The sequence below is a fragment of the Phoxinus phoxinus genome (genome assembly GCF_949152265.1).
Source record: "Phoxinus phoxinus genome assembly, chromosome: 16".
NCBI classification, from domain to species: Eukaryota; Metazoa; Chordata; class Actinopteri; order Cypriniformes; family Leuciscidae; genus Phoxinus; species Phoxinus phoxinus.
The window spans coordinates 757805-776954 of record NC_136891.1 but is presented as its reverse complement, the minus strand read 5'-3'; the positions used below and the strand labels follow the sequence as shown (position 1 = coordinate 776954).

At 38.9% G+C, this 19150-nt stretch overlaps 3 protein-coding genes across 6 annotated transcripts in view; 2 read left to right on the top strand and 1 right to left on the bottom strand.

Annotated features, from left to right (window-relative positions):
* LOC306983387 (uncharacterized protein) overlaps window positions 1-19150 on the top strand; it is a gene marked incomplete at its 3' end in the record, with an annotated part of 471868 nt that overhangs the window by 298080 nt on the left and 154638 nt on the right. The gene's annotated exons all lie outside the window — the stretch shown is intronic.
* Window positions 4613-13896, bottom strand: armh4 (armadillo like helical domain containing 4). Of its 3 annotated transcripts, XM_079639511.1 has the most exons (8): window positions 13732-13896; window positions 12059-12542; window positions 10169-10429; window positions 8749-8820; window positions 8529-8672; window positions 8418-8449; window positions 7263-7397; window positions 4613-6130 (listed from the first exon to the last, which is right to left on the bottom strand). In XM_079639511.1, exons 2-8 carry the CDS (start codon window positions 12474-12476, stop codon window positions 6059-6061), a joined length of 1134 nt encoding a protein of 377 aa, XP_079495637.1. In that variant the 5' UTR covers window positions 12477-12542; window positions 13732-13896; the 3' UTR covers window positions 4613-6058. The 3 variants fall into 3 exon arrangements, with proteins under 3 accessions (XP_079495637.1, XP_079495639.1, XP_079495638.1); XM_079639513.1 differs by lacking the exon at window positions 8418-8449 and having other exon boundaries at window positions 13732-13894; XM_079639512.1 differs by lacking the exon at window positions 8749-8820 and having other exon boundaries at window positions 13732-13894.
* actr10 (actin related protein 10) overlaps window positions 17806-19150 on the top strand; it is a 14209-nt gene continuing 12864 nt past the window's right edge. For both annotated transcript variants that reach the window (XM_079638987.1, XM_079638986.1), the window contains exons 1-3: window positions 17806-18024; window positions 18277-18349; window positions 18798-18880. In XM_079638987.1, coding sequence (XP_079495113.1) covers window positions 17948-18024; window positions 18277-18349; window positions 18798-18880 — 233 coding nt within the window. In that variant the 5' untranslated portion in view covers window positions 17806-17947. The remainder of the gene's footprint in view (window positions 18025-18276; window positions 18350-18797; window positions 18881-19150) is intronic.

Genomic DNA, 19150 nt, shown 5'->3' with positions numbered 1-19150 from the left:
CAATTCTGACATCTCGCAATTCTGACTTTATATCTCGCAATTCTGACTATATATCTCGCAATTCTGACTTTACATCTCGCAATTCTGACTTTATATCTCACAATTCTGACATCTCGCAATTCTGACATCTCACAATTCTGACATCTCGCAATTCTGACATCTCGCAATTCTGACTTTATATCTCGCAATTCTGACTATATATCTCGCAATTCTGACTTTATATCTCGCAATTCTGACATCTCGCAATTCTGACATTACATCTCGCAATTCTGACTTTATATCTCGCAATTCTGACTTTACATCTCGCAATTCTGACTTTATATCTCTCAATTCTGACTTTACATCTCGCAATTCTGACTTTACATCTCGCAATTCTGACTTTACATTTCGCAATTCTGACTTTACATCTCGCAATTCTGACTTTATATCTCGCAATTCTGACTTTACATCTCGCAATTCTGATTTTATATCTCGCAATTCTGACTTTACATCTCGCAATTCTGACTTTACATCTCGCAATTCTGACTTTACATCTCGCAATTCTGACTTTACATCTCGCAATTCTGACTTTATATCTCGCAATTCTGACTTTACATCTCGCAATTCTGACTTTACATCTCGCAATTCTGACTTTACATCTCGCAATTCTGACTTTACATCTCGCAATTCTATCTCGCAATTCTGACTTTACATCTCGCAATTCTGACTTTACATCTCGCAATTCTGACTTTACATCTCGCAATTTTGACTTTACATCTCGCAATTCTGACTTTATATCTCGCAATTCTGACTTTATATCTCGCAATTCTGACTTTATATCTCGCAATTCTGACTTTACATCTCGCAATTCTGACTTTACATCTCGCAATTCTGACTTTATATCTCGCAATTCTGACTTTATATCTCGCAATTCTGACTTTACATCTCGCAATTTTGACTTTACATCTCGCAATTCTGACTTTACATCTCGCAATTCTGACTTTACATCTCGCAATTTTGACTTTACATCTCGCAATTCTGACTTTATATCTCGCAATTCTGACTTTACATCTCGCAATTTTGACTTTACATCTCGCAATTCTGACTTTACATCTCGCAATTCTGACTTTATATCTCGCAATTCTGACTTTACATCTCGCAATTTTGACTTTACATCTCGCAATTCTGACTTTACATCTCGCAATTCTGACTTTACATCTCGCAATTCTGACTTTACATCTCGCAATTCTGACTTTACATCTCGCAATTCTGACTTTACATCTCGCAATTGTGAGAAAAAGTCGTGATTACCTTTGTAATTTTCCATTCTGTGGTGGAAACGAGCTTCCATAGAATTGCCCTAAATCGTGTTCTTGATATTATGAGACGGTTAGGCATGAATCAGGTTTATTTCTAGTACACTAGAATCGCTGCATATTAATGCAATACCCATCAACAGTCGTTGCTCATCCTGAACCTGTATGCACTTAGTTTTCCAGTGGAACTTTAAATAAAAGGACACGTTTGAAGAAACGCATCTTCTTGATGCAGCTCTTTTCCTTGCAAAGGACAACTTGTTTTTTTAAATCCATATGTCAAGTTATATGATGCTTTATGCACTGATATTAAAATGCTGCATTGGTGCGTTGCGCCGCGTTTAACATCCTAACACTCAGAAGCTGCTGACTCCCAGTGTCCGCGCAGAAAAGAGCTTCGTGAAGATGAGTTATGACCTTTAACCTTCATCCTTCCCTCGGGTCATAATGAGCCCAAGCCCTACAATTGTACTTCTCTTTTTTTCTTTTTTGCCCAGAAAGCTTATTTTGACATTTCTTCTGTTTTTTATGCAATTTTTTTTATTTATTTACCTTTAAATTACTAGATTTGATCAATAAATAATAAGTAAATAGTAATGTAATCACATTCCTCTCATTCTTTCAACTTAAATTCAAAATAACTCACTATTTCATGCATAACCCTTTTACTCTATCTTACATTGTGTGTGTTTGCCGACCTCTTGTGGAACAATAATAATATGATATGATATTTCATGACTGGCCTTATATCGCTATATGGAGCAGATGAGCTGTTCCTCTGGGTCCTAAAGCCGGTTAGCTCCAGTATGCATTCGATACACATGTAGACATTATAAAATCTTTTTTTATAGCATTTTTAGTTTGAATTTTGTTAGGGTTTTCCTGTGTGTTCTGAAGTATTCCATTCATTCCTAAAGGGTCGATTTGATTTGCGAGGGAAGAATTTCTTACTTTTTAAAAACGTTTTTTGTGTGTGTGTGTGTGTGTGTGTGTGTGTGTGTGTGTGTGTGTGTGTGTGTGTGTGTGTGTCCTGGGGTCCAGACCCCTCTGCTGAACACCCGGTAAAGAGAGTTTGGGGTCAGTGGCCCGAGGGAAGGATGAAGCGGGCTTGGGTCGACGTGTCTGTGATCTGGACATGTTCCTCCGAGTCTCTGTTCTTCAGATCTGCTGATCTCCGTGTCTCCCACACCGACGGCGTCCACGTCTTCCGCTCACTCAGCTCAGGTTTACACTAGTCGAAGTTTACAAATGTTGGCTAGCAGGGTTCGGACTGTGGACCGCAGGGGTCCAGTGTGTGTTCAGTCCAGTGTGAGGGCCGCGTGTGTCCTGAAGAACTCGTGATTGATCAACAGTTTCTTTGAGTGTTGTCGTTCTGTTGCTTTCGAGTGAGATGTGACGATACTGCACCTTGTGTTTGACCCACTGAATAAAAGCTCTATCTCAGACACGAATCCCGACCTTTGACCTTTCACACTGCCACATTGCACTTAAACTTGTACGTACCAAACTGATGCTTAAACCCAAGGTGCACTGACAATCACAAATCATCATCACGTGAATAAAAGTGATCTTTTCAAAATGCATATGTTTAATTCTTTACATATTAGTTCACGTATAAATATGCATTTCTAGATTGAAGACAATTTAACCTGTTACTGCCACCTGTCCCCGCATTGACTAGAAAATGCACAATCCAAACATAAATGCTTTTAATATAGACCTACGGCTGGTCTTGTTTTAAAGAACACACTTGGCAGATTATTGTAGAAGTTAAATTTCTTAAAGTGAAAATTTATTTATTTTTAAATAAAAATGTCAAATGTAAGAATATAATATTTATATAAAATATATATTTGACAAAACATGTTTTACTCTAAAACTGCAAGAAAATCAAAGCCATAAATCTGAACAAACTGTTCCAAATTTGAGGTTGATATCTTTATTTTTAGATTGTACGCTATCAAATGATATACAGTTTGTCAAGATTAGTTAAGGTTTAGTATAGGATTAATGGCGGTGGGCGCACCGGTGACACTGTCAACAAAATTACATATAATTTCATATATGTACGGTCATATTTCTGCTGTAAGATGGTGTTCACACTAATAAACAATCAGCAAGTCTGGATAACGAAGGTGAGATTGCACGCGTCGACCGCTAGAGGCCGCTGTCGCTCTTCTGATCACTACGCGATGACGTCACGACGACCGTTGGATTCAGACCGTCGCCTCAGAACACAGGTGAGCAGTTTTATCGCTCTCAGGACTTCAGAAGTTAGACTTTTATTAATTATCCTATATCGTTGAAGTCCTCCTGTGGTGAAAATCAAGTTTTTAATGTTGTGTAGTGTGTAATTTGTGGTGTTTTTAATATGTTTTAAACGTTTAACTTAGACACACCATGTGTAAGTTCATAAGTGGACAGCATTGCTGAGTATTTTCTGCTTAAAACTGCAGTGAACCAAAGACAGTCTCAAAAACACGGTGTGAAATCGCTGGTGTTTCTGACGTCACACACTACCTTGTAACCAATCAGATCAACGTGTGATCGTCCACCAGTGGATCTCTGAGTGAGTGAGTGAGTGAGTGAGTGTGTGTGTGTGAGTGAGTGAGAGAGACTAGAGTTATCAGATCGTCAGGAGTCGTGATTGTGTATCTATCCTTTATCCTATTTGTGTGTGTGTGTGAGTGTGTGTGTGTGAGAGAGAGAGAGAGAGAGTGAGTGAGTGAGTGAGTGTATGTCTGTGTGCTTGAGAGAGAGTGAGTGTATGTGTAAGAGTGTGTGTGTGTGTAAGAGTGAGTGAGTGTGTGTGTGTGTGTAAGAGAGTGAGTGTAAGAGAGTGAGTGTGTGTAAGAGAGAGTGAGTGTGTGTGTGTAAGAGAGAGTGAATGTGTGTAAGAGAGAGTGAGTGTGTGTAAGAGTGTGTGTGTGTGTAAGAGAGTGAGTGTGTGTGTGTAAGAGAGAGAGTGTGTGTGTGTGTGTGTGTAAGAGTGTGAGTGTGTGTGTATGAGAGTGTGTGTGTGTATAAGAGGGAGTGAGAGTGTGTGTGTCTATATGTTATGTATTGTATGTAATTATCCTTTACAGAATCTAAACTGGTAATCAGCATTGAGAAGTAGATCAACGGAAATGGCCCAGATTAGTGTGTGTGTGTGTGTGTGTGAGTGTGTGTGCTTGTGTGTGTGTGTGTGTGTGTGAGAGTGTGTGTGTGAGAGTTAGTTATGGTCAGTTTCCAGCAGATCTGAGACACAAACTTCACTTTAATCAGGAAAACGTCTCGAGATTATGTTATGAAACCAAAATAATCGACTCCAAACGTAAATGATTTAATACTTTATTTTTGTCATATTTACAGTGATGAATTCCTCATGGCTCCATGTACATTTCTAAGAAGACACGGCAAAGATATTTCACAACTTTAATAAATAAATACAAATGTAAGAAGCAATTAAGAATAACAAGCCTGGAGTTTGACGAAAGATTGTACATGAGTTCATATAGATCTGATTGTCATTAAAACAACATTTGGCATCATAACGATCATATTTACAGTGAAAACAACTTCCATGTCATGATGTGCTGCGAATATAAGTGAGAATAACCAACAACACGATTCAAAATAAATACTTGAGGTCCATTATACATTCATATAAAATATAGAATAATGTTTAAATGCTGATTTCGATAAGAACTGAAGCACATGAGCGCAAGTTTAAACACGAGCAGATCTTTCACCCGACACGCGGTTGTTCATTTTGATAACATTTTAATATGCAATCATTTAATATTTGCTAAATTAAACTATAATATGCCTGGTGATGTACTTTAGTTTGTAGATAACGCTTGCAGAAATCTGGAGATTGAATGAACGCACTATTATATCACAACACTGTTGATTCATGATTCTGATGATCTGATGATGATCTGATGATGATCTCCACACGTTTCTGAACTAATGACGGCGTCTGGCACAGAAACCTGAACGTGTCTTTCAATACACACACACACACACACACACACACAGACACACACACACACACACACACACACACACACACACACACACGCACACGCGCTAAACATGAAACTGTTCTGAGTGATGATAATGACTGTTCATCCGAGTGGCTTTTCCTAAAGCAGGAGTTCACTTCAGAGTTATAATCTCCTGATCATTTACTCTTCCCAGATGTTCATGTGTTTCTCTCTTCAGTGGAACAGAAATGCAGGTGTGTGAGGAACACACTCCAGATGTTCTCCATATAGTGACTTCAACGGTCTAGCGGGTCGAAGGTATTTCTTTGAAATTAGTTAATAAAACGCACGAGTCTCAGTCAGCTGACAATAGTTAAGTGTAATTAATTCCTGTGATCAAAGCTTTAAATTGCTAGCATAAATTAACATGTTTTAGCACATTGCTAGCATGAATTAACATGTTTTAGCATGTTGCTTGTATGAATTAGCATGTTTAGCACATTGCTAGCATGAATTAACATGTTTAAACACGTTGCTTGTATGAATTAGCATGTTGCTAGCATGTTTTAGTACATTGCTAACATGAATCTGGGATGACGTGCGGAGAGTAAACGATCAGGGAATGTTGGTTCTGAAGTGAACTCCTCCTCTAACACATTAGGAGGATCTTAAACTCATCATTAAACACTGAGCAGCTCAAATGTTCATCTTACACGCGGCTTCTGAAAAGAGTGTCGATGCCATTGAAGACGCTAGTGTGGAGTGCTGATCAGGACTGACGCTGCCAGCGGGTCAGAACTCGTCCTCGGAGCTGTCGGCCAGTAGCATGGCGTTGTCCGGGCCGCTACGCACTTCTCTGGGCGGCTGAGGAGGACGAACAGTGAAGAAACTCACAAGATTAAAACCATCAGTACTCAAGCTAATCTGCTGAAGCTTTCAACGGCCTCTAATTATAGATTGATAACACAATTACCATGTTGCTAGCATGTTTTTAACAAGATGTTAATATGATTTGCATTTTGCTAGCATGATGCTAACATGATTACCATGTTGCTAGCATGATGCTAGCACATTTTGACTTGTTTTGATCATGTTTCAATCCTAAGCTAATTGCAGTTAGCATGTAGCTATTCACTGCTAGCATGTGTAGCAAAGTCACAAGATTAAAACCATCAGTACTCAAGCTAATCTGCTGATTTGGTTTGGACATTATGCAACATTGAGACTTCATTCTCTCTTGCCTGTGTTTCGGCTCTGGTGTTTGACACTCTCTCCTCTTACACAATAAACATGTTGCTGGCATGTTTTTAGCAAGATGCTAACATTATGAACATGTTGATAGCATGTTTTAACTAGATTCTAACATGATTAGCATGTTGCTAGCATGTTTTTAACAAGATGGTAAAATAATGAACATGTTGCTAGCATGTTTTTAGCAAGATGCTAACATTATGAGCATGTTGATAACATGTTTTTAGCTAGATGCTAACATGATTACCATGTTGCTAGCATGTTTTAGCAAGATGGTAACAATTAACATGTTGATAATATGATTAACATGATGGTAAAATGATTAGCATTTAACATGATTCCCATGTTGTTAGCATGTTTTCGACAAGATGTTAGCATGCTTAGCATTTTGTTAGCATAATGCTAACATGAAGAGGATATTGCTAGCATGTTTTTATCAAAGATGCTAACATGATTAGCATGTTGTTAGCATGGTTTTATCAAGATGCTAACACAATTAGCCTGTTGCTAACATTATGGTAGTGCTAGCACATTTAGTTTTTATCATGTTTTAACCCTAAGCTAATTGCAATTAGCATGTAGCAATTCACTGCTAGCATGTGCAGCAAAGTCACAAGATTAAAACCGTCAGTACTCAAGCTAATCTGCTGAAGCTTTCCACGGCCTCGAGTGGTAGAATCAGTGTGTACATTATGTAACATTGAGACGTCATGATGTGATGCTACGCTTGACTCTTGCCGCGTACCTTCCTCCTCTGGTGTTTGAAGCTGTCTCTCCTCTTGCGGTGGATCAGTCTGATGCTGTAAAGAGCACCGACCAGCAGAAGAGCGCCAGCTATCCCGATGCCCACAGGCGCCAGCATCCCCGACACGTAACCAGCCTGCAGCGGGACAATCAACAGCTCACCAAAGCTGCCTTTATTTGATCAAACATGCAGTAAAAACATGTTGCTAGCATGACTTAGCATGTTGTTAAAATGTTGTAGCACATTGCTTACATGAATTAACATGTTGTTAGCAGTTTTTAACACATTGCTAGTATAAATTAACATGTTTTAATATTTTGCTAACATGTTTTAACACATTGCTAGCACAAATTAAAATGAATTAGCATATTGTTAGCATGGTTTAACACATTGTTAACATGAATTAACATGTTTTACATTTTACTACCACGTATTAACATGTTTTAACATATTGTTAACATGAATTAACAAGTTTTAGCACGTTGCATGTATGCATTAGAATGTTGCTATTATGTTTTAGCACATTGTTAACATGAATTATCATGTTGCTACCATGAATTAGCACATTGCTAGCATGTTTTAAAACGTTGCTAGTACGAATTAGTATGTTAATAGCATTAAAATAAGCTTGTTGCTAACATGTTTAACATGTTGTTAACATGAATCATAAATAATAAGCATATTACTAACATATTGTTAGCATGTTTTAACACATTATTAGTATGAATTAGCATATTGCTCACATGTTTAAACACATTGCTAACACAAATTAGAATTAATTAGCATTTTTAGCTTGTTTTAATACATTGCTAACACAAATTAGAATTAATTAGCATTTTTAGCTTGTTTTAATACATTGTTAACATAAATTAACATGTTTTAATGTCACTAGCATGAATTAGCATGTTGTGTGCATGAATTAGAATGTTGCTAACATGTTTTAGCATATCACTAGCATGAATTAGCATGTTTAAACACATTGTTATCATGTTTTACCAGGTTGTTAAGATGAATTAGAATGAAATAACATTGTTGACAAGTTTAGTACATTGCTAGCATTAGTAAACATGTTGCTAGCCTTTTTAGCACATTGTTAACCAAGGTGAGTAGAGTAGGCTCGTGAACGAGCGCTAATGTGAGCGTGAACACGCGCACCTTCTCTCGGATCAGCTCCACCCAGCTCCGCACTGCACACAGCAAACACAGAGCGTTAGTAGTGAAGCTCCCGCGCGACTCGCGCTAGCAGGGCAGTGTGTGCGTTCTCACCGAGGCCCTGGTTCCGCTGCACCCAGACGGGGGGAGGGGGGATCAGGCTGTACGGCGGCCGCGTGTGTGGAGCCAGGGTGCTCTCCATCAGGTCCTCTTCACTCTCCTCCTCAGACTCCTCCTCCTCGTCTTCCTCAGGCTCCTCTGTAAGACAGAGACGGCGGTTCAGCTCGCGGCGTGTCAGAAACTAGCGCTTTACGCTATACGCACGCGCACCAACCTTTAGATTCCAGATCCGCGTGAACGACCGCCAGAGTCTGATGGGTGACTGAGCTCTGTGTGATGTCATCGTCTGCAGGACCAATCAGAACGCTTTACCAAAACACATGCGTTCATCGTGCAGAAGCTGATATGAGGTTTCTAATCTAATGTTTAGTTCTTATGTAATTATGTTAGCTTGACCTGTTCTATATCTTTTCTAACCGATCCGACTTGCGGTTTTCCTAAAAGTGACGATTATAAAATGCTATAGACTTATATTGAAGGGGTGAAAACTTTAATTCATTAACTCTATAAGTATTTAAGCTACATCCACTACGTATCTATCACTGGGAAAGCAACTAGCTTAGGACATGCTAACAACAAGCTAAATCATGCTAGCTACATGTTAATTCATGCTAGCAACATGCTAAGTCATGCTATCAATGTGCTAAAACGTTAGAAACATGTTAATTCATGAAAGCACCATGTAAAATCATGTTAGCAACATGCTAAAACATGCTAGCAGTGTGCTAAATCATATTAGCAACATGTTAAAACATGCTAACAATCTGTTAAATCATGTTAGCAATGTGTTAAATCATGTCAACATGATAAATCATGTTAGCAACATGTTAAAAAAAGCTAACAATTTGTTAAATAATGCTAGCAACATGCTAATCATGATAACCACATGTAAAATCTTGTTAACAACATGTTAAAACATGCTAACAATCTGTTAAATCATGTTAGCAATGTGTTAAAAAAAGCTAACAATGTGTTAAATAATGCTAACAACATGCTAATCATGATAACCACATGTAAAATCATGTTAGCAACATGCCAAAACATGCTAGCAGTGTGCTAAATCATATTAGTAACATGTTAAAACATGCTAGCAATCTGTTAAATCATGTTAGCAATGTGTTAAAAAAAGCTAACAATGTGTTAAATAATGCTAACAACATGCTAATCATGATAACCACATGTAAAACCATGTTAGCAACATGTTAAAACATGCTAACAATCTGTTAAATCATGTTAGCAACATATTAAAACATGCTAGCAGTGTGCTAAATCATATTAGCAACATATTAAAACATGTTAACAATCTGTTAAATCATGTTAACAACATGTTAAAAAAAGCTAACAATGTGTTAAATAATGCTAGCAACATGCTAATCATGATAACCACATGTAAAATCTTGTTAGCAACATGCTAACAATAAACAATAGCATGTTAGCAATAGCAACATAAAACACGTTAGCAATCTGTTAAAACGTGCTAGTAACATATTTTACTCTCTTGGAGTAAAAACTTCAAGCTCTTCAAAGTTTTTTTAAACTTTCAGACCTGGCTCTTTTTTTTTAAGTTTGTCATCAACCTTTACTCATCTAGTTATTATTATTATTATTATTATATGATTTGGAAGCATTCTCACTTCGCTCCAGTGACGCATCAGGTTCTGTGACGGAGGCTCTGGCTCCAGACGTCTGCCAGTCCGGCGTTCCTGAGAGCAGGACATCAGAGGACGTGTGCACCGTATCCATGGACACCACTCGCTCCGTGCCTCCCGTCGTCACGGCAGCCGGCGCCGCGGTGACGGACACGACGGATGGCGACGCGACGTCCTCGAAGATCAGAGGCAGGTCTTCGGACGGCATGGTGGCCTCGGTGCCCAGCTCCAGCACGCTCACTTCCTCTGCAAGGGGAAATGCAAAGCCAGGAACATCAAACCCCGAGCTGCTAGCATGAATAATGAACGTGCAGACGCTCCTCTCGCACTGTCCTCCAGTGCGACTCAAAATAGAACGTAATTAGGCTGCCGTCCGCGTCCGCTGGGAGTGCTACTCTACTAATGCTCGTGTTCAGCCCAGAACCAGAACTCTCGTATTCTAACTACTGGCTCTGTTCTTTGGCAGAATACCTCATGGACAGATACACAGTTCCTTTGGGTTGTTTAACGTTAAAACCATAGACTGTATGTAAATGTGTGTGTAGTGTGTGTGACGTCACCCGTAGCGTATCTGAAGCCGAAGTGGGCGGAGCCGGCGGTCGCCATCTTGGCCGCGCGTCACTCCCGTATAAACGAACATGTGCGGCGAGGCGGATTAGCTGAGGTGACGTGACGCTAACGCTAGCAGACTAACGCTAGTAGTGACATCAGCAGCAATCCACCTGTCACTCAAGTGGCCACGCCCTTAATTATGCACAACTTTAAGGCTTAATATAATTTAAACGGATGAGTTATAAAAATATTCACCCGCTCACAGTCGTCATGAAGAGCAAGATCAGCTTTATAGACCAAAAGCACTTTCTGCACCAGACTGAACATGTTTATTCTGCTGTAGAGTTGAGGATATTAACATGCGGGTCTATGAGTCTCTTCTGCAGCGCCTCTAGTGGCCAGTGGAGGAACTGCAGTTTAACATGCGGGTCTATGGGACTGAGTCTCTCCTGCAGCGCCTCTAGTGGCCAGTGGAGGAACTGCAGTTTAACATGCGGGTCTATGGGACTGAGTCTCCTGCAGCGCCTCTAGTGGCCAGTGGAGGAACTGCAGTTTAACATGCGGGTCTATGGGACTGAGTCTCCTGCAGCGCCTCTAGTGGCCAGTGGAGGAACTGCAGTTTAACATGCGGGTCTATGGGACTGACTCTCTCCTGCAGCGCCCCCAGAATCTGGAGCTCTTCGTGTGTCGGTCAAAAATGACCGAAATTAATTATTTTATTTCAATGTAATTAATGTACTATATTTTAGTTTGATAATGTTTTTTATTTAATATTTTGTATTTTTAGGGGATTTATGGTACTAAATTATATTTACACTGTATTTATAATCCATTTATTCACTTTTTGAGTGTAGATCTGAAGATAAATGTCCAGTTTAAACTGGTAAATCTCGAACGCTTTAGAGCGACAGACTGAAGTTTGATCTCTTTACACACACCACACTTGCAGATTATTGATGAAGAGGAAACAGTTTTAAAAAGTGAATTTTAAAAAAGTTACAGAATTTTACGTTTAATATGAAAAATTCACAAAAAAACTATTTTCAATTTTTATATGAAATATATATTTTCTTAAACATGTTTTGCTCTAAAACTGAGTAAATCAAAGCCATAAGTGTGCACCAGTAGTGTGAGATGTGAGTGTGATGTGTCAGTAAATGATCTCTCAGTGAGATGTTGTTCGGCTGCAGTACCGAACGCCTCCACTAGAGGAAACTCTCATGTACAGCGAGCAGCACAAGTGTGACTGTTATTACAGGACCATTAACCTGTTCAGATCGTGTGCAGGACTGTTCACACAGCAAGTGCGTGTGGATCACTGACCTGCCCGCAGAGGAGCCGGCTCCGTCCAGGTATCGGCCGCGTCCAGCAGCTTCGGCCCGGACGAGTCAGCGGGAGCGCCGGTCAGCGAGTCCGAAGGAGTCTGGAGTGTGTCGGCTCTCGGAGAACACGTCGCCTGAGAGCACGGGAGAGAGTCCGTGGTGTGGCGCGCTCGCTCGGGTCCGTCCGCCGTCGCTCTGCCGAACCCCTCGCGGATCCCGTCGGCTTCCCCGCGCGCGACTCTCGGATCAGGCGTGTGAGCCGTCTCGGGACTTTGTGAGCTGATGGTCAACAAGGATGAGTTGGAGAATGAGTCGAGTGAGCGAGTCCTGGTGTCTTCATCCATCGACTCCTCGAGCGTCTCCCGCGGCACAGCAGAGAAACACAGCGCCACCAACAGGAGACTCCGCAACCTCAACATAGCGGATCCGTCACTAGCGCACCAAGTCCGAAGGCGAAGTTAGCGTGAGCGGCTCAAGCACACTTCCTAGAAACAGGAGCAAGTGGAAGGAATCCAGTGTGCCGTGATTTACAGATGTTCATATGCAGTATATCAGATATTGAACATTACTGAACTGATCTGAATCAACATTGATCTGAATAATGACACTATTACAGCTGAACGTGTCTCATATTTTATTAAGTTTTCATCCGCGATTCGTTTATTTGAAGCAATATATAGAAGTCAAAGGGGACCGGCAAATGTTTGTAGTCAATAATTTTATCCCTTAAAACTCATCTTTAACTCGACACCCTTGCCTCATTTAGTATGTGCGGTTCTATGAATATGCAAATGAGCCCCGCCTCCGCTCACTCAGCTCAGAGATCCACTCGTTGACCTGATTGATTTATAACACTTTAAAATAATCTGCCATGTCTATAACGGTGCTTTTATGAAGACGATACATTACAAAGAAACATTTGACTAGGAAACAACAGGCAAATAATTAATGAGCAATTTGCTCAAGTTTAATTGCATCCATTATGCTATAATAAATTATTCTGCATATGTTTTACTGACGTATTCCAATGATTATTTATTTATTGTATTAAAGAAGAAAATATTATTAAACATTGGTTCTGTATATTGGTACATCACAAAATGATCAGTATGGGCTGTAATAAACAACAACAACCATATTAATCTCTAGAATTGTTGCATTATTGTATTATTATTGCTGGATGTATATTCAAGATTGTATTGTTTTGTGCTGCTAGTTAACCAACCATTTTGTCCTGGTCTACATTTCCTCGCTCTTTCTGCAGCAGTAACTTGACACACACACACACACACACACACTACTGCAATTCTCTGCCAGTGTCTAAAAATAGCACGGAGACAATGCGCCCCGCTGTATCATATCATCCATTAGGTCTCCATGCAGTTATGTTTATTGATCATAAATCAAATGCGTGATGTATATAATATAACACGCGTGCATTAATGCATTACATGGTCCCTGTCACTGCACACCTCACATCTCCATATGTCTGGTTCGGCACTGTTATAATATGCTGCGTAATTCCTCTCCATATGTGAACGCGCAATGGTGATTCTGATGCTCCCGCGTCACGTGCACTACAGCGCGCGAACACCGACTGCCCTTCTGGACAACTTTAATATGAAGTAAACAAACACAATGGCACATCATCAGAGTAATGACGCAGATCCTCACCTGTGAACGCGGATCAGGCTCATGTCCAGTGCACGCGCAGTGTTCAGTCACCCGTTCCCGCGCTTGAGAGGCATTATAAGCGCTCGTTGCTCCTCGTGTGCGTCAGCTCGTGCCACTGAAGTTTCTCTGGACCTGAATCTCGTCTGCGTCTGCGCAGTCGACTACAGCCAGCTCACTGACAGCGCGGGAAACTTCAATCATTAACGCCCTCGTTATTTTTTAAAGGTGCATTGTGTGATATTTAGGAGGATCTGTTGACAGAAATGCAACATCATAAACATAACTATGTGTTCAGTGGTGTGTAAAGTCTATGGTCCCCTCCATAGACTGTAAAAAAATAGGGTCCCCTCACATCCACGTTTCTACGGTGGCCCTAAACGGACAAACGTTGTTGTTGTTGTCACTGTGTTGTTCTTCGAGTTAAAAAGCTAAAGCTACAGTCAGCGAATAAAACACTGACACAAAGATGAACAAGTAATAATATTCGCAATAACATATCGTCTTACTGAATGATTAAGTACACGTTTACCTGGCTACCCTGCTGTCTCAGACCACAACATATTTTCCTGTCAGCCACCGTAACTTCTGTTGGGTGCAATTCACAACCTCACCACTAGATGCCGCTAAATATTATACACATTGCACCATTAAATAGCCTATAGGCAAGTATTTGTTTAATGATAAAACTATTTGGCATGTTCACTATTTGCATAAAGTCAGAATTGCGTGATATAAAGTCAGAATTGTGAGATATAAAGTCAGAATTGTGAGATATAAAGTCAGAGTTGCGTGATATAAAGTCAGAATTGCGTGATATAAAGTCAGAATTGTGAGATATAAAGTCAGAATTGTGAGATATAAAGTCAGAATTGCGAGATGTAAAGTCAGAATTGCGAGATATAAAGTCAGAATTGCATGTTATAAAGTCAGAATTGTGAGATATAAAGTCACAATTGCGAGATTTAAAGTCAGAATTGCGAGATATAAAGTCAGAATTGCGAGATATAAAGTCAGAATTGTGAGATATAAAGTCGGAATTGTGAGTTATAAAGTCAGAATTGCATGTTATAAAGTCAGAATTGTGAGATATAAAGTCAGAATTGCGAGATTTAAAGTCAGAATTGCGAGATATAAAGTCAGAATTGCGAGATATAAAGTCAGAATTGCGTGAAATAAAGTCAGAATTGCATGTTATAAAGTCAGAATTGTGAGATATAAAGTCAGAATTGCATGTTATAAAGTCAGAATTGCGAGATATAAAGTCAGAATTGCGAGATTTAAAGTCAGAATTGCGAGATATAAAGTCAGAATTGTGAGATATAAAGTCAGAATTGCATGATATAAAGTCAGAATTGTGAGATGTAAAGTCAGAATTGCATGATATAAAGTCAGAATTGTGAGATGTAAAGTCAGAATTGTGAGATATAAAGTCAGAATTGCATGATATAAAGTCAGAATTGTGAGATGTAAAGTCAGAATTGTGAGATTTAAAGTCAGAATTGTGAGATATAAAGTCAGAATTGCATGATATAAAGTCAGAATTGTGAGATGTAAAGTCAGAATTGTGAGATTTAAAGTCAGAATTGTGAGATATAAAGTCAGAATTGCGAGATATAAAGTCAGAATTGCGAGATATAAAGTCAGAATTGCGAGATATAAAGTCAGAATTGCATGTTATAAAGTCAGAATTGTGAGTTATAAAGTCAGAATTGCGAGATATAAAGTCAGAATTGCATGTTATAAAGTCAGAATTGTGAGTTATAAAGTCAGAATTGCGAGATATAAAGTCAGAATTGTGAGTTATAAAGTCAGAATTGCGAGATATAAAGTCAGAATTGTGAGATATAAAGTCAGAATTGCGAGATTTAAAGTCAGAATTGCGAGATATAAAGTCAGAATTGCATGTTATAAAGTCAGAATTGTGAGATATAAAGTCAGAATTGCATGTTATAAAGTCAGAATTGTGAGATGTAAAGTCAGAATTGTGAGATATAAAGTCAGAATTGCATGTTATAAAGTCAGAATTGTGAGATGTAAAGTCAGAATTGTGAGATATAAAGTCAGAATTGCGAGATTTAAAGTCAGAATTGTGAGATATAAAGTCAGAATTGCGTGAAATAAAGTCAGAATTGCATGTTATAAAGTCAGAATTGTGAGATTTAAAGTCAGAATTGCATGTTATAAAGTCAGAATTGTGAGATGTAAAGTCAGAATTGCGAGATATAAAGTCAGAATTGCGAGATTTAAAGTCAGAATTGTGAGATATAAAGTCAGAATTGCATGTTATAAAGTCAGAATTGTGAGATATAAAGTCAGAATTGCGAGATTTAAAGTCAGAATTGCGAGATATAAAGTCAGAATTGCGAGATATAAAGTCAGAATTGCGTGAAATAAAGTCAGAATTGCATGTTATAAAGTCAGAATTGTGAGATGTAAAGTCAGAATTGCATGTTATAAAGTCAGAATTGTGAGATGTAAAGTCAGAATTGTGAGATATAAAGTCAGAATTGCGAGATTTAAAGTCAGAATTGTGAGATATAAAGTCAGAATTGCATGTTATAAAGTCAGAATTGTGAGATATAAAGTCAGAATTGTGAGTTATAAAGTCAGAATTGCATGTTATAAAGTCAGAATTGTGAGATGTAAAGTCAGAATTGTGAGATATAAAGTCAGAATTGCGAGATTTAAAGTCAGAATTGTGAGATATAAAGTCAGAATTGCATGTTATAAAGTCAGAATTGTGAGATATAAAGTCAGAATTGCGAGATTTAAAGTCAGAAATTGCGAGATATAAAGTCAGAATTGCGAGATATAAAGTCAGAATTGCGTGAAATAAAGTCAGAATTGCATGTTATAAAGTCAGAATTGTGAGATGTAAAGTCAGAATTGCGAGATTTAAAGTCAGAATTGCGAGATATAAAGTCAGAATTGCATGTTATAAAGTCAGAATTGTGAGATATAAAGTCAGAATTGCATGTTATAAAGTCAGAATTGCGAGATATAAAGTCAGAATTGCGAGATATAAAGTCAGAATTGCGAGATATAAAGTCAGAATTGCGAGATTTAAAGTCAGAATTGCATGTTATAAAGTCAGAATTGTGAGTTATAAAGTCAGAATTGCATGTTATAAAGTCAGAATTGCGAGATATAAAGTCAGAATTGCGAGATATAAAGTCAGAATTGCGAGATATAAAGTCAGAATTGCATGTTATAAAGTCAGAATTGCGAGATATAAAGTCAGAATTGCATGAAATAAAGTCAGAATTGCATGAAATAAAGTCAGAATTGCGAGATATAAAGTCAGAATTGTGAGATATAAAGTCAGAATTGCGAGATATAAAGTCAGAATTGCGAGATATAAAGTCAGAATTGCATGAAATAAAGTCAGAATTGCGAGATATAAAGTCAGAATTGCGAGATATAAAGTCAGAATTGCGAGATATAAAGTCAGAATTGCGTGAAATAAAGTCAGAATTGCAAGATTTAAAGTCAGAATTGCGAGATATAAAGTCGCAATTGCAAGAAAAAAAATCTCACAATTCTGACTTTAAATCACACAATTCTAAGAAATAAAGTAAGAATTGCAAGATTTAAACTTGCAATTGTGAGATAAAAAGTCGCAATAATCTCTATAAAATGTTCTATTCTTTGGGGACAGAAAGCTTCCATAAAATGGTGCAGCAACTGTTTGACAGTACAAACATTCTTCAAAATATCTTCCACTGTGTTCAGCAGAACAGATAAACTCGTGCAGGTTTGGAAGGGTGAGTATGATGACAGAATTTTTAATATTGGGTGAACTATCCCTTTAAAAGCAGTGATTCGTCGTATTAATTTTTTAGGCTGTAAGTGTCCACGGAGAGCTGATCTGGGGTCGGCCTCACCGCACAAATCCCACGCATTCAAACGGACAGTCAACTGTGAAGAACTGGTCTCAGATCAGCGGATACTTCATGCAGAACGCTTTTCATTAAACACATAGATATGTCGGCACACATACCATTTTTTTTCACAACAGAATGGTCATGTAAACATGAAGAAAATGTTTGCTGTAAAATGATTTACTGTTGCAGACACTATTTTTATTCAGGCGAATGCAAGGCAGCCATTGTGTGAAGGACCCCGCCCTTCTCTCTGATGCTATGAGTGTCAGCGCTGTGTTTACACAATATTAATCTCCTTTTTTCCCTGTTGATAAATTATTTCTATCGGTAAGATGCCCTTGTTCGAAGGCCTGGGCAGTGGAGGCGAGAAGACAGCCGTGGTCATTGATTTAGGAGCGGCGTACACGAAGTAAGTGACTGACTATTAGTGCGTCGCGTTCAGAGAATGTAAATAAAGGCAAAGTATTAGAGTAATTTGTTATTAGTTTTATTAGTCAAATTATACGATATGAGTTCTGCATGAGTTACACGTCCCGGTTCATCAGTGCATTATTAAAGAGATGATCATTGATCACTAACAGAAGTATAGTGTAATGCTTCATCACAGAGACGGAGATGTTGTGCTGATCTGGGTTTGCTCTCTTGTGTTTGTAATGTGTAGATGTGGCTTTGCTGGAGAGACTGGGCCGAGATTCATCATTCCCAGTGAAATTAAACACCCTGGATCTCAAGAGGTCTCATAATCTACATTTATAATCATAATTAATCAACATAATCATATTTATCAGACAACATGTGCTGTAACAAATGCTTGAAACAGTAATATGATCTATGTCAAAGTCAGCATGGAAGGGAAGTTATGCACCTTTCTCTTCTAATGTGTGTGTGTGTGTGTGTGTGTGTGTGTGTGTGTGTGTGTGTGTGGCGAAGCGCTTCACGAACAAGAACACATGTGGGCGGGGCTTGATTGTGTCTGTGGAGATCTGATTGGATGGTGGTGGTTTGCTATTGGCTGATGTCATGTGAGTGACAGGTTGCCCCGCCCACATCATCAGAGAAGAGATGCTGCAAGAGGAACTTATTCTCAACATTATTACACCAATAATGATGTGCACACATATTATCATATAACAATGCAATAATCCAATGTAACGGCGACTTTAATAAGCGATGTGTCTCCAGGCCGTCCGAGTCGTCCAGTACAACATCAACACGGAGGAGCTGTACACCATCCTGAAGGAGTTCGTGCACCTGCTGTACTTCAGGTGCGAGAGCCGGCTTTAGTGACGCATGTGATCACACCATGAAGCCTTCCACTCTGCACATCTCACACACACACACACACACACACACACACACACACACACACACACACACACACACACACACACACCATCTGTAACCATGGTATTGTGGCAGAATGTTTATTTTTTTCATTATTCATCTCAGGGTTCATGCAACCTTTCACTTCATACTTTTTCCAGCTCTTCAAAGCCTCAAATATTATCCAATTTTAATGTTATTATTAATGTGAT

Coding starts and splice junctions, on each gene's coding strand:
- armh4 (XM_079639511.1), bottom strand. CDS start 12,476: ATGTTGAGGTTGCGGAGTCTCCTGTTGGTGGCGCTGTGTTTCTCTGCT. Junction 8,673..8,748: donor CGCGGATCTGGAATCTAAAG/GTTGGTGCGCGT, acceptor TCTGTCTTACAG/AGGAGCCTGAGGAAGACGAG. Junction 6,131..7,262: donor TCAAACACCAGAGGAGGAAG/GTACGCGGCAAG, acceptor CGTCCTCCTCAG/CCGCCCAGAGAAGTGCGTAG.